This window comes from Clupea harengus, chromosome 3 (assembly GCF_900700415.2).
Source record: "Clupea harengus chromosome 3, Ch_v2.0.2, whole genome shotgun sequence".
Taxonomy (NCBI): domain Eukaryota; kingdom Metazoa; phylum Chordata; class Actinopteri; order Clupeiformes; family Clupeidae; genus Clupea; species Clupea harengus.
The window spans coordinates 3,707,931-3,722,807 of NC_045154.1; the positions used below are offsets into that span (position 1 = coordinate 3,707,931).

The 14,877-nt window shown below is 42.5% G+C and overlaps 2 protein-coding genes across 10 annotated transcripts in view; both read right to left on the reverse strand.

The window, feature by feature from the left end:
* Positions 1–531: 531 nt before the first annotated feature.
* LOC116219965 lies at positions 532–6,369 on the reverse strand. The gene is made up of 10 exons (XM_031564262.2): positions 5,960–6,369; positions 4,754–4,826; positions 4,511–4,571; positions 4,391–4,427; positions 4,086–4,240; positions 1,553–3,830; positions 1,348–1,408; positions 1,099–1,226; positions 839–911; positions 532–720 (listed from the first exon to the last, which is right to left on the reverse strand). The coding sequence occupies exons 1-10, from the start codon at positions 5,975–5,977 to the stop codon at positions 689–691; spliced, it is 2,916 nt and encodes a 971-aa protein (XP_031420122.1). The 5' UTR covers positions 5,978–6,369; the 3' UTR covers positions 532–688.
* Positions 6,370–8,304: 1,935 nt separating this feature from the next.
* LOC105895667 (liprin-beta-1) overlaps positions 8,305–14,877 on the reverse strand; it is a 28,854-nt gene continuing 22,281 nt past the window's right edge. For 6 of the 9 annotated variants that reach the window (XM_031564266.2, XM_031564263.2, XM_031564269.2 and 3 more), the window contains 11 exons: positions 14,436–14,577; positions 14,062–14,193; positions 13,653–13,815; positions 13,149–13,260; positions 12,005–12,093; positions 11,298–11,420; positions 11,039–11,164; positions 10,612–10,800; positions 10,064–10,285; positions 9,665–9,730; positions 8,305–9,443 (listed from right to left, as the gene is read on the reverse strand). In XM_031564266.2, coding sequence (XP_031420126.1) covers positions 9,360–9,443; positions 9,665–9,730; positions 10,064–10,285; positions 10,612–10,800; positions 11,039–11,164; positions 11,298–11,420; positions 12,005–12,093; positions 13,149–13,260; positions 13,653–13,815; positions 14,062–14,193; positions 14,436–14,577 — 1,448 coding nt within the window. In that variant the 3' untranslated portion in view covers positions 8,305–9,359. The remainder of the gene's footprint in view (positions 9,444–9,664; positions 9,731–10,063; positions 10,286–10,611; positions 10,801–11,038; positions 11,165–11,297; positions 11,421–12,004; positions 12,094–13,148; positions 13,261–13,652; positions 13,816–14,061; positions 14,194–14,435; positions 14,578–14,877) is intronic. The other 3 variants (XM_031564268.2, XM_031564271.2, XM_012822341.3) reach the window with 1 other exon arrangement.

Below are 14,877 nucleotides of genomic sequence, written 5' to 3' on the forward strand. Positions count from 1 at the left end.
TTGTAGTGTTCGTGAAGTGCTTTTATTTATGTTACATCACGATGCCTCGTGGAATCATGACTATAAATGTGAAACGTAATTGTTTATGATACAAATACTCTTGTATTTATTATTATTATAATTATTTAAATCCGAGGATGTCTGTAGAATCACCAACGATTTCTCGCTAATTCAGACCTTAAGAACATGGGCGCACTACAATCTGGCCGATTTACGACATCTCAACTTCTCATCAAAACACAATGCAAAGCTAACCTTTCAGCTTCAAGCCTGTGACATATCTTACAATTAAGCACAGTTAGATTCATATGATTTGATATTTTAATATGAGATTAAAATCAATTAAAAGCTGTTGTTCAAGAACTTTGAAGAAACTAACAGATTCACAAACTTTCAAGCGCCACTGTATGTAGTCATCCTTATAGTACCCAACAAATGGCAAAGTTACACCAATATGCATGCAATAATAAGTTTAATTAAAATAGCCAGATTGGGGTTCAACAAAATGTAGTTGAAAGGACCGAAGAGTTCTTAGAGGATCCGATGATCCAAAGGATCATTGAGCTGTGTCGGTGACTTAAACAGCTAAGTGAGACAGTCCCATCTCTGGAGTAGATGTGTTGGTCAGTCTAGATGCAGTCTCTTCCAGGTAGTTTGGCTCTCAGAAGCAGTCAGTTCAGCAGTAGCCTCATTGAGCCGAGTCTGACAAGATGTTGATGGCTGAAAAAGAGATGGCGAAGAAAAAAACAACACTTTCCAAGTACGTCTACTTAGTGAATACTCAATGTTACAGTGAATTAATGTATTTTTATGTGTTCAGACTTTCAGTTTCACTTACCTGAGACATTGATGTTCTCTTCGAAGGACTTATCATCGTCACAATGCCCAATTTTAGCACCTTTCCACATTTTCTTATAAAGTAAGAGAGAGATTAAATCATTTCAGATTCAAATTGTAATGAATAAAAAAATATCTAAACTGCATACTCACAGATCATGTTACACCAATGTGTTCTTCACTCAGTAGCCTCTCTGATCAGCATTAGTACACATAATGTCTAAAATTACAATAACATCTCGTATAGAAACTGAACTCCACCTTGAAGGAGAACTTGAATTTCGGCATCCTGAAGAAACAGCACCCTACGGTCTCTTCCTCCTGTGGCATCTCCAGTGGGCCAGCAGATACAGGAGCCTTGGTGACCTCAGCCAGCGTCTCACTGAGCTCTGTGAAAAAAATAGGGAATGATTTATCCTCCTCATCCAAACGGATAATTTATAGCAGGCAAAAACATGAACATAGTTAGATCTAGTTGAAGTGTTGCTTCAAATATCACCATGAACTTACTAGTGTTTGCAACAGGAGAGGCCTGGCTTACAAGGAGACTCTGTGATCCTCTCTTTGGTTTCTGAAGAACACATTGTTATATAGTAACTTAAAGATGTACCCTACAACTGGGTACAGTACATCTTGTAGTGAATAGACAGTATGGCTGTATGACAGTATGACAGAAAAAAGCTCCATGAGCTAAATTATATGCATGATACTCCACCTTCGATTTGATTGTTGGCATCTTGAGCCAAACTGGAAACATTTTGTTCCTGGTCTTTTCCTTTCCTTGGTCTTGTCCAACTGTAGGTTGAATTGGAGGGAGATGTGTAGAAGCTGGTATGCTGGTTTGGCTACAAGTCTTTGTTATCTCTTTTGTTAGCGTTTCTACCAGTGATGATTCAAAAGATTGATCTTGTGATTCAAGGGCAAAACGGAGCACATCTTCAGACCCAAACTGTCGAGTAAGTTCTTTGTAAACGTTTCTGTAAATCTGGTGAAAATTCACATCCTTAGGATAGGTTTCATCGCCTGTCATACCAAAAGCTGTATCGAGCTCAGACAGAATCTTCCGAATCAAGTCTCTGGACATATCCAGCACATTATCTGGAAGTCCATCCTGGTGGGTGCCAATGTCCTGGTGTAAGCTATTGACTTTCTTCAGGAGTCGAATGACCAGCATGGAGACCAAGGAGGCATAGTCCTTCTTGTTGGACTCTAACAGACGTAGGTGACATGAACTGGTGACTCCTTCACACTGACTATTTTGCATCAAATCTGTATGTTCGTCAAAAGTACGAGGGGGCAGATTGTTTGAGTTAGTGGTGGGTGATCTAGTTTTAGTGTCCTGTGCCCGTTTGTCTAAGAGTTTCTGATCCTCCTTAACTAATTCCTTCAAGTCAGAAGAAACATTTTCCTTTAACTCTGTGGAGAGTGCCACCATGACTTCGTTGGTCATCACTTGTGTGAATACGTTCATTGTACTTCCAAACACCTCAGGTGATGATTTTGAGGTCTCTAGATTATTCTGTAAACGTTCTTGATTCTCAGAAGCTGCTGAGGGGAACAAACATGACAGGAGTAGTCGCTTCACAGCCTCCTCTACATAACTGTAAACGAACTCTGATGGAATTTCATTCTTTCCCTCAGCTCTAGATGTTAATTTGCAAAGCATAGAATCTGAAAGACTCTTTCCAACTGGCACGGAAATGGTCTGGAGACCATGATAACCTTTTAGTGTTTTATGTACTCGATCTGCAATATCACAGGAATATTGACCTATTTGTGTTTCAGTGATCAATTTCTCCAGTCTTCCAGTGATGGGTACACGTTTTTCCCATTCTAAGATGGTGTCTAACACACTACTGATGGTTTCATTTGCACATCCAGGAGACAATGAAGCAGCATCCATGTCAACAAAAGTATGCGTCAGAAGAGGGGAAATCCTTTCGATAAACACTTCAGGGAGAACAGCAGTACCAGGGAGTTTGGTTTGGTCATCTATTTCTGAGTGAAATGATACTGAGGAGTGTGACAATGGCAATCCAGGGCTTTGTGACCTGTCTGTTTCTGTTTCAATGTCAATCACTTGTACTTCATTCAACATAGCACTAAGGATCTTATCAATCAGCTCTACCTGCTCTAGATTTCCTGCCGTCTTGAGACCGGGAAGTTCACTCTGCATGGACACAATTGCTTGGCTAGTGACATTGATGGCAGAAGCCACTGTCATTTTCTTTTCACTGTCAGAGTGAAAAGATTTGCAAAACAATTTCCCCACCATGTTCTGAATTGCATTGAACATTATTTGACATGTTGTCCTGTAGATCCTTTTCATTGGAACAACAGTTCCTAGGGCTCGTGTTTTCTCCAAAAGATCTTTCATCCCTTCAATAACACATCCAACAACATCATATGATGTTGAATAAACCTCTTGGCCGGAGACTTTGTCCTTAATGGATTCAATAATATCATCAACTAGATCAACTGCAAGAGACTCTGACAGGGGACCAGATGGAAAGATAGCATGAACCCTACAGAGGTCTGTTTGACTTTCTGCTTTGGAGTTTGATTCCTCGTCATCTTCAGCAAATTCCTCAATTGGGGATTCATTTTCAAGAGTTTTGAGCAAAACCTCACTCACTTGCTTTGCTGCCCTTTGTTGAAATTCAGTGTCGGTGAACTGGTTGAGCAAGGGGATGGATTGTGATAGTCCTGAGGCTTTAGCGTCCTCAACCATCATAGGTGCTGTAGTAGGACCAGAGTCAAAGTCCTTAATGGTGCATGAGGCTGTCAAATCCACATTCTTTTCGGAGATGGAAGAATATCCCTCTGGTAAGGCAGGCACAACTGGATCCAAACCACTGACTATTCTGACAGATTCTTGAAAAATCTCATCGACTTCTTTCTTAGCTGCTGCCAAGAGCATTTCATTTGTTATCCCCTGAGATCCTTGGCGTAGAGATGACCCTTCAGGTCTCTTGGCCTCTGAGGTGCTTACCCTATTCCAAGGCATAAAAACCACATGTATAACTGACAACACATAGTTACACAGAACTTACACATAGTTCACTTTAATTAAAACATGACGATGAATCCCATGCTAATTCACAACAGGGATGTTATTTGGGCATGATTTGCAGTGGGGAAGTGCTACTTTAGGTTTGCATCTGATGACGGGAGTAATAAACAGTAAAATATTGTGTTTTATGAAAATAAAATGATAAACAAGTAATTCCAGTGATTACTGTACATACCAAAATGTGTGTTGCCCTGATCTTGTCATTCCACATACGTATGCGGCAGGAACACCCAGAATTTCACTGAGGACTGGGAGCAGGTAATAATGAGCAGTCTGGACTACTTTCTTCACTATGATAGCACAAAGATTGCCAACTTCTTCTTTGGTCCTCTGAGTAAACGAAATCAGACAATAAGGTATTTCATCAGAGAGGAATATTAAAGAATAAAGAATATTAGAGAATTTCTATTCAAATCAACCCTCCATATATAATCGAACAGTAATGAACGAAAGATTTGATGTGGGCGAAATCAAACTCACAGGCACACATAGAGCCTCACGGACAATTCTCCAATGCCTGCAAAAGAGAAAAGAATTTTAGAACATTGGAACTTTACTATCCGACAAGAAACACTGAATTTTTTAAAACTTGTCTCTTACTCTTCAGTCATGTTCTCCACAAGGTGGCGTATCATGGGGGAGAGGTTCATATGATCCAGATCTGAAAAAGCACATGTAATATTTTTAAGATGTGTGGTAGGGCATGTTGACAATTTTAGCAGTTTTCTTTGAGCACAGAGGAACTTGTTTTGACTGTTAGATATTAAATCTTTTATGTACTAAAACTCGTTTTGACTACTTTTATTGACATACTTTTTATGTCTGAATTTGGCATAGACTTACCTGCATCAAACCTTTTGGTCCTCGTTGTAGAACTACATTCAGCTCTTGATTCCTCAAAAGATTTTTTCTTTGACTAAGAGAAAACACATAGTTAGTTGTAATCATCAGTCAGCAGTCAGTCCCTTCAGGATTTGGGAATAAAATGCAAGTCATATCCTCTCTTATTCAGTCAATGTACTGCTTTCTGTCTGTTTGTTTTTCCAACATAAACATAAATAGCCAAACATTTCACTCCCTCTTTTTCTATCCTTCTTTCTCTCCTTACTGAAACTCAGCACCCTAGAAACCACCATGACTCCCCTAGCAATGCCCTAGCAACCAGCCTAGCAACCACTTAAATTACCATAGCAACTACCTCAACTAACCTAGCAACACCCTAGGAACCACTGCCATCATGACCACTTAGCGACCACCATAGCAAAAACCTCGACTACCATACCAACACCCTAGCAACCACCTTGACTACCAATGCAGCACCCAGGTAACTACCATAGTAACCACAACTATTATAGCGACACCCTTGCAATGACCATAGCAACCACCTTAAGTACAATACAAAGACCCTAGAAACACCCAGGCAACATTGACCTAAACATCCTGTAAGTGTTGCTATGACAACTGGATGTCATGACAACTAACAATTTAAGCTGTCTTGACAACATGCCTGTATGCTAAACTGCTATACAGCCATGTCATCATGACAATTAGCAACTTCTGCTGTCATGGCAACTAGGCGTATTAGACATGTCTGATCTTATGACAATTATAAAGAAGACATTTTAATTCCATATTTTCTTTTGTATTCATTCATACATACATTTTCTTGACCAACTTTAGACCTGGGGTGTGTTTGCTGAAAGCCTTGGCGAACAATTACCATAGTTAATAATTATCATTTTGAACACTCTCTCCGCAACAACCAAGGTATTTGGTCAACGGCACTTTCGAGAGAAGCTGTTATTTTTATTAATTTATTAGCTGGCACCACAAACTAAAGCCCCATATCAATGGGACACAAAATAGCTCAACACACAAAACTAGCATATCTTTTTTATATATTGTATATTATAATCTATAACAGGGGACCTAAGCAGAGGGACATTTTGTCTCATTTTAACCATTTTTAGGACATAAATAGTAAAAAATGTATATCTCTAAAACACGTAAGTCTAATGGTTTTGAAATAAAATTATTATTTAGGCCTACCTCGTTTCTTTCCGACATTGTGAGATCGGGAAGACCAGAATCCGCAAATATGAAATAAACCTTTAAAATACGAAGCCGATAGCACGATGAACTGTAGTATTGTGTTGCTCAGCCAATTTTAAGTTCTGTGTGAGGAGACTTGAAACATAAACGTGGCATCACTGTGCCTAATGATCTAACAATAACGTCTCATATGCGTCACAATGCCCTGATCTGCCCATGAGGCAGGAACACTAGCATTTCATGATTTCCAATTCAATAATGAAATAGGCCAGTATCGGATAATAATTTCCAACAAGACGAACCTTGCTATAAGAATGTGTACAACTTGTACTGTACTATCCAGGGGCGGAGATCCCATTTCTTTGTAGAGGGGTCAATACATGGTAACATTTCAGAGAGTAATTCCTGGGGGGACATGGAAAAATTGCTGTCCGCCCTCTCTCTCTGTATGCTTTCTTCGTATGCTTTCTTCGTACTGCGTTTGCTACCTTGCAGGACTACAGCTAGTTAACACTTGCCTTTGCAGAATAAAGATGATGAATTTCAAGTGAATCCACAAGTAAGTGTTTTTCTTGAGTTTACTGAAGTTATCAGCATGCAATTATTCATAAAGGACGTTTGATTTTGAAAAACTGTCTGGAACAGACAGAAATAAAGAGATAGGCCTACATAAATGTCACGTCAAATAATAAGGTAGCACGATACCACGAGCGCTAGCATAACGTGGCTGCTAAATACCGAATTCTCTTATAACCTTTACAAACAGAAATTCTCTAAACGGCATTAAATGTACCAACACAAAATATCTACTCACAGACAAATAATGTCCAAAGTTCACACGGTCAGCGGGGGTTTTGCTCGGACTTTACTGGAGCGACTTTCATCATGTAACCTAACTTCACTGGTGCAGAGGTGGAGGTAGCCTACTGTTGCAGAATTTAGATGTGTCCATTCTATTCCACCATGGCTATATCCACACGATTGAGTTTAGTGCTTATTTATTTATTCAATGCCATTTGCAGTGTTCGTGTAGTACTTTTATTTTTGTTAGGACATCACCATGCCTCGTAGAATCACGACTATAAATGTGAAACGTAATTGTTTATGATGCAAATATTCTTGTATTTATTATTATTATAAGTATTTAAATCCGAGGAGGTCAGTAGAATTGATGTGAACGCAATCACCAATGATTTCTCACAAATGCAGAACATGGGCGCACTCCAATCTGGCCGATTTACGACTACTATTTAGCATTCTTAAATTCTGTTCAAAGTTAAGAACAAATCGCAGATAAGAAAACTTCATGAATGCCAGAAATGTCCCGGGAACTTCGTAAGTGGAGTTAACAAGACATTTCCTCGGGCTCCATGTTACAAGCTTGTGCTTGTTGAACAAGGGGTGTGATAAATAATTTTCTGGTTCGGTTGATTTCCTCACAATCTGATAGTGTACTTGGCTGATTGACTGAAACAGGGAGCTGCAGGTATGGTAGCCCCGCCCGTGGAAATAGCATGTGAACCAAACCACTTTGAGGAATAGGGGGATCATGATTTTTCAACACTTAAAAAACACATTTATAAAAAATTATAATAAAAAAAAACCTACGTTTATAATTAGCACCGCTTGTGTTGTCGGGGTTTTATTTAATATTACTATATTATTCAAAATTATGTATTTGTGTTTACAATGATTGTCGGGGGGGACAACTTTATGGTAGGGGGGGTACGTAAGTAAGCAGCAGTAAGATACACTGTATAGAAGAGTCCCAATGCAGGGTTGGAGAGGCTCGTTGAGATGGTCACGGTGTTGCACATCAGCTAAGAGCTCCCAGTGGGGTCTGTTTATGGTCCAGCTCTGCATACGGTTCATGACATCGCTCTCAAGTTGGCGTCAAAACAAGTTTGTTTTCTCACAAACCCCTTTTCATGTATGTGCAGGCTACAACAGTAGTACCCGGGATCCGCAAAGGCACTCCTTCACAGTACAAGAATCGCTGCATGTAGCACACAAGTCCTAGAATCAACATGATTGCCCAGCCATAGAACCTGAACAACAACAACCAAGCTGCCCTCGTGAGCATGTCACCGGGGGTTTCAAGCAGGTACCTTCCCTCATCAGTGTTTCATTGAATTAGGCTCGCGACTCCTCCAGAAGGCTCAACAGTGGTGAAAAAAAAAAATAAAAACGTTCAAAAATACAGTGGAGTACTGTAATCCTGGGCGTGTATATGGTCTTTGGGCACATCCCTTAACAGTGTATATCTTAGATGGCCAAACTGTAGTTCTGGGGTTTTTTGATGCCCCACAACACCAACACATTGCAGAAAACATGACTAGTAGTTTTTACTTCAATAATTTTATTGACCTGATAAAAACGGATAAAAGTGGACACAGTACACATTTTCTTCTTTATGTGGTTAGGGCAGCCTGAGGCCAGTATCAGATGTTTCGTATCTGAGAATATGCCAACATAGCTTCTCTGCATATTTTTCACATAGTAACAGTCAACATGATTCGTTAACACATTTCTGTTATTACAGATATAGAAATGATTATTTCTGTGTTAGAACATGCTCAATGTTTTGGAAAACAGGACCGATATAACATGCAATGATACTTTACAACCAGACAATGGAATTCACTGTATTGAGTTTCATAGTGAGTTTGAGTGAGAATGCATGCAAAGGTATGCAGCCAGCCTGTGGGAAGTACAGCAATATTCCCTGTGCAAGGCAGATGCATTACAATGTTTTGGCATTAGACTCGCAAAGATGACATTTTCAGTAGCACAATAACCTCAAAACGGTTTCAATTTTATTCTGACACTCTTGTATAAAACCAGGTTTTGAACTCCGCCAATATCTATGTCAGATAAGAAAAGTGTCATTGTGCTGCTGGGCTATAAAAAGGGGGCTCTAGATGTTAATAAAAAAAAGCCATAATAAAAAATATGTCCAGGAACCAGCTGGTAGGTAGGTGAAAATGCAATGAGATCACTTTACTTTACTTTCATATTTTTACACTTTGGATGGAATAACGGGTTTCCCAACCTTAACTGTTAAATACACACAGACAGATGAAATGCATCTGGTTAAAATGGGAGACTGTGTTTTGTTTGTGAAGCAACCTGTCAGCTCCACGTTGAAATGAAGACAGAAACCAATGGAGTGATGCTGTGTTGTAATATGAGTGTTAAAGTCACGGCCTTATTGTAGCACAGAGATGGTGCTCGAACTGAGACTATGAGCTTCATAGGGGGGATGCTGAGGGGGACCAGGAATGGAAAATGGCATTGCCCCACGGGGACAGGGAAGTGGTGCAGGTTGGCACAGGTTTGGCACAGTCATTTGCGATCACAGCAGCATCTGGAGGTGCAGGCGCTTTGGCACGGTCCCTCAAACGTTAGAGTCGTCATCAGTCACACTGGGGTTGGGGGAACTTGAGTTCTCCTTAAACATGTCGTCATCTTTCAACATGCTCTACAGAAGCAAGATATTACCAATCATTATTACGACCAACATGTCATACATATCCACATAACATACATACATCTAAAATGATACAATTATAATTATGCCGTTGTTGTGCAAGATTCATTTTACTTTGTGGATACATGACATCAGGCTTTCTCGAACGGCTTGGTTTCAAGACAGAATCTTTGGCTCCACTTCATGTTAAGTGTACTCAGGTGAGCTCTTACCGTTAGGTTATTGATTTCCTCGGAGAAGGCTCCAATCTGCCTGACTGTGCCCTCGGAGTCCTCCATCTAATAACACATACACAATTAGAACACAGTCTGTGCCTAGGCCTAGAGATGGAGTGAATGACATATCCTGTCATAAACTCAAGTTGTGTCTCTACTGTCGTACTATCTTTACCAATTTCGCATGACTGCTTATGATCTTACTTGATTATGTTACTGGCTTAAGTAACATAATGTTCAAAATGTTCAAGTAAATGCAAAAATGTTCAATTACATTGTATTCTCTATTTATTTCTATAACAAACCTAACCTTGTATTGCTGCAGTGTTTACTGTGGTCAGTACTTGTCAGCCGCCTACAGTATATAGATAGTATGGACTACTCAGGACTACAGACCCATTTTTGAACACGGCACCAGTTTTGGATTATGAGGCCCCGTCCAGACTTCATCACCTGTTCTAGCCGGTCCAGGTCATCCTCGTAGATCTGCAGCTCCATGCCCCGGTAGCCCTTCTGGAAGCTGCGTCCCTTAGGCATCTCTACATCCATGGGGCAGACATACTCCTCCCGATCCTCTTGCTTCTTCTTCCTCAGGGTGCCGAAGCCGAGCTTCCTGGGCTGAGGACAGAAGAGCAGCATCGTATTTAGGGGGATGAGGGAACTTACACACACACTTACAGACCAACCCAGTCCTGCATCACTGTGTCAAAAAGCACAATTTAGTGTTGGGGCAGGTTCCATTTTGTTTTGGGGAAGAAACAAATCTTGGATATCTTATATTTGGGGTTGGTAGATCCATATTGGTGGAGAATGATGCATCTCAATATGGAATATGAAAATGGCTTCTAAGCGTAATCTAAGCAGGGTCTCCCAACCCTCATTCTGAACCTCATAGACAGTGCCGCAGACTGATGTGTCTGCACACTCTGTGGCGTGGTGCATACCTTGACCTTGGCGGTGGCAGTGAGGAGTGTATAGTCGGGGTGCTCCACACACTCCTGCTTGGACTGCTGGGCCTCGCTGCCCACCAGCAGGGAGAAGTGGGTGCCCAGGTGCCTGCGCAGCAGCGTCTTGTTAGGGGGGATGTTCAGCAGCAGGGCCATGGTCTCCACATTAAAGCGTGGCTCCAGGACCTGGAAAGTGAACACACACAAAGATGTAAGGTCATATGGATGTAGGTAAATGCATGCACACAAGTCAAAGCAGTCAAAAGCTTTTATGAGAAAACACTTCTGCATTAAGGATTATCCTAATATTCTAAAGTTTTCCACAGTATCATCTGACATAACAGTTAGCAGCATATATAGTCCTGCTCAAGACATCTTTACAAACCCCCCCAACCCTCCTCCACCCAGCTGTCTCCCCCCTCACCATGAGTCCTCCGTGGACTCCACTGCCCCGGAGGTTGGGCGCGTATTCGGCCAGGTCCACAGAGCGCAGCCACTCCATCACACGGTGGTTGGTCCACTGGGAGATCTCTGCAGGACTGATGTTGCTCTAGGAACAGCAAGGGACAGTATATTACCTCAGTGTTGCCATCACAACCACTGCTACCAATGGTATGGGTTGATACCCAGAGTCTGGAGTCTCAAGGGTTCCCGCATGTACGGTGTAAACCTCTGATCCTCACCTCATCTGAGGGTCGGCGCCGCAGACAGTTGGGCTCGTAGTTGTTGAGGCGCAGCACCTGGATGGCTCTCTTGATGCTCAGGTGGTGCAGCACACTGCCCACCTTCAGAGACAGCAGGTCATCCTAAAGGGAACGGAGACCAGATTAAGACCTTAAAGAGACAGCAGGTCATCCTAAAGGGAACGGAGACCAGATTAAGACCTTAAAGAGACAGCAGGTCATCCTAAAGGGAACGGAGACCAGATTAAGACCTTAAAGAGAGAGCAGGTCATCCTAAAGGGAACGGAGACCAGATTAAGACCTTAAAGAGACCTTAAAAGGTATTATGCTTTTCCATTTGTTCCATTTCCTTTAGTGTGTTGTATAACCTTTTGTGCGTGTGAATGGTCTGCAAAGTTACAAAAGCCCAAAGAGAGGGAGTAACTCTTTTCCACAGAAACCACTTTTCTCAGCTGCCTGAAATGCCTTGTTGAAATTCCAGCCTTTTCCTCTGCTACATGATGACGCAATCTCGCACAAAATCCTTACTACCCAGTGACAATGTTATTTCTCGCAGAGCTGACCAATCAGAGCACACTGGACCTATTGGCCATTAAGACAGGCGTTTTGTACATTCTAGCATTCAGAGTGTGTGCGTGCATTACATTCCCTGAAATGACAAAGCAAACATGAAGTCCACTTTTAACTGAAGACAACCAGACACTCACCACAGTCATGTAGTGCAGCATCCGCCCATCCACTCTGGCCTCATCAAACTGAGTCTTATACTGGGGCAGGCCAATGTCATCCAGCCACCCTGACAGAAAGGAGGAGGGAAGGGGAAAAAGGCAAAGGAGATGAAAGGATGGTTATGAAAAAAAAAAGCAGACTGGGGTGTGGGGTTGATGTTTGTGTACAGTATGAACTGATGTGATGTTTGTGTACAGTATGAACTGATGTGATGTTTGTGTACAGTATGAACTGATGTGATGTTTGCGTACAGTATGAACTGATGTGGTGTTTGTGTACAGTATGAACTGATGTGGTGTTTGTGTACAGTATGAACTGATGTGGTGTTTGTGTACAGTATGAACTGATGTGATGTTTGTGTACAGTATGAACTGATGTGATGTTTGTGTACAGTATGAACTGATGTGATGTTTGCGTACAGTATGAACTGATGTGGTGTTTGCGTACAGTATGAACTGATGTGATGTTTGTGTACAGTATGAACTGATGTGGTGTTTGTGTACAGTATGAACTGATGTGATGTTTGTGTACAGTATGAACTGATGTGATGTTTGTGTACAGTATGAACTGATGTGATGTTTGCGTACAGTATGAACTGATGTGGTGTTTGCGTACAGTATGAACTGATGTGATGTTTGTGTACAGTATGAACTGATGTGGTGTTTGTGTACAGTATGAACTGATGTGATGTTTGTGTACAGTATGAACTGATGTGATGTTTGCGTACAGTATGAACTGATGTGGTGTTTGCGTACAGTATGAACTGATGTGATGTTTGTGTACAGTATGAACTGATGTGGTGTTTGTGTACAGTATGAACTGATGTGATGTTTGTGTACAGTATGAACTGATGTGATGTTTGTGTACAGTATGAACTGATGTGATGTTTGCGTACAGTATGAACTGATGTGATGTTTGCGTACAGTATGAACTGATGTGATGTTTGCGTACAGTATGAACTGATGTGGTGTTTGTGTACAGTATGAACTGATGTGATGTTTGTGTACAGTATGAACTGATGTGATGTTTGTGTACAGTATGAACTGATGTGATGTTTGTGTACAGTATGAACTGATGTGTGAGATGTAAAGATCAGGAGGTAGTGCAGACGCTGGTCCTTACTGGTGACCCAGTGGTAGTCCAGCTTGCCCTTGCTGTCCTCCTCCTCGGAGCCCAGTGCCTGGAGGGCCAGCTGCAGCTTCTTCCTGTGCAGAGGGTGCTTAATGCCAAGCTCCTGTGGGGAGGGGGGGGAGAGAGAGAGAGAGAGAGAGAGAGAGAGAGAGAGCGAGAGAGAGAGAGAGAGAGAGAGTGGGTGCAGAATCATGGAAAGACCGTCATTCTATTTCTATTCAGCACACACACTGTGTACGCCAAGGGCTTGCAGTGACATTCAAAACGTTACCCTTCAGTGAAAACAGAACAAATATTACGTTTTGTCTTCCTGTATATCCACTTGGGCCATTTTCAAGGGCATTTGAACATGTCTGTGGTGGAGTGTGTGCGTGTGTGTGTGTGTGTGTGTGTGTGTGTGTGTGTGTGTGTGTGTGTGTGTGTGTGTGTGTGTGTGTGTGTGTGTGTGTGTGTGTGTGTGTGTGTGTGTGTGTGCGTGCATGCATGTTCCCTTACCCGCTCCAGATCGTGTTGCGAGGCCTGCAGCAGTGTCTGGCCTGAAGAGATCCACTGGCGAGCCAGACTCACGTACAGACCCAGACCCTGGTCCTGAAGCCATTCACACACCTGCTCCCGGCTCCAACGTGCAAACGGTGTGTCCAGATCACCACTACTAGTACTACACACACACACACACACACACACACACACACACACACACACACACACACACACACACACACACACACACACACACACACACACACACACACACACACACACACACACACACACAAGAATTGGATGAATCCACAGAATGCACCTTTCTACACATCGTCATGTTAAAGTTCTGCCCACATGGCTGAGCACTTCCTCTCCTCCTCCTCCTCCTCCTCCTCCTCCTCCTCCCCCTCCTCCTCCTCACCTCCTGGGGTTTTGCAGGTCCCGTGACCAGCCCAGTCGGGGTCCTGCTGTGGCCCGCACACCTCCCCTCTTAAAGTCCCCCTCGGACAGGTTGTCATCCAGGTTGAAGGAGGTCGACTGACTCCTCCGCAGCCTGCAGAGAGGGGAGGAGAAGCAAAGGAGTGAGAGGAAGAAGGAGACAGGAGTAAAGGACAGACAGAATGAAAGAGAACAAAGATGATCTGATTAAAACTCATTAGTTCAATATGTACATCATGGTTTACAGCTTGTATTCTGGGGGGGGGGGAAACGTGATCCCCATATTGCAGGGGTTTGATTAATCAATCCAATGTACCTCCTGTGACAGTGTGGAGTAGTTGAGAGAGACACACTCACTTTCCAAACAAAGCTTTGATTCCCTTTGACTTCTTCTTGCCATCCGGTGAAGTGGGCAGTGTGTGTGTGCTGTCGCTGTCTGGCGACCGGTGCGGCATCCCAGCCAGGTCAAGGTGGTCTGTGCCCTCTCGCTCGGTCTCAGCTGTGGGCACACAGAACTACATTAACCCACAATCCCAAACACAGCATGCACCCGAGGCATCAGGGTATCAGGAGCAGACATGATTATAGCCTTCTGAAACTGCGCTGAGCCAGCACGCGGGATATCAGGAACATTTCTCCTTGACGGAGAAGAAAAGAGAGATGTTAATTAGGAGGAGAGGAATGGGGTCAAAGGTCGGCGGGACTAGAAGGGGCGCAGAAGGCAGAAGAAGTTTGCCAGCCTCACGCGGCGTCCTGCTCATGACATCTGGGCACAACTACAGAACAACTGGATATATGG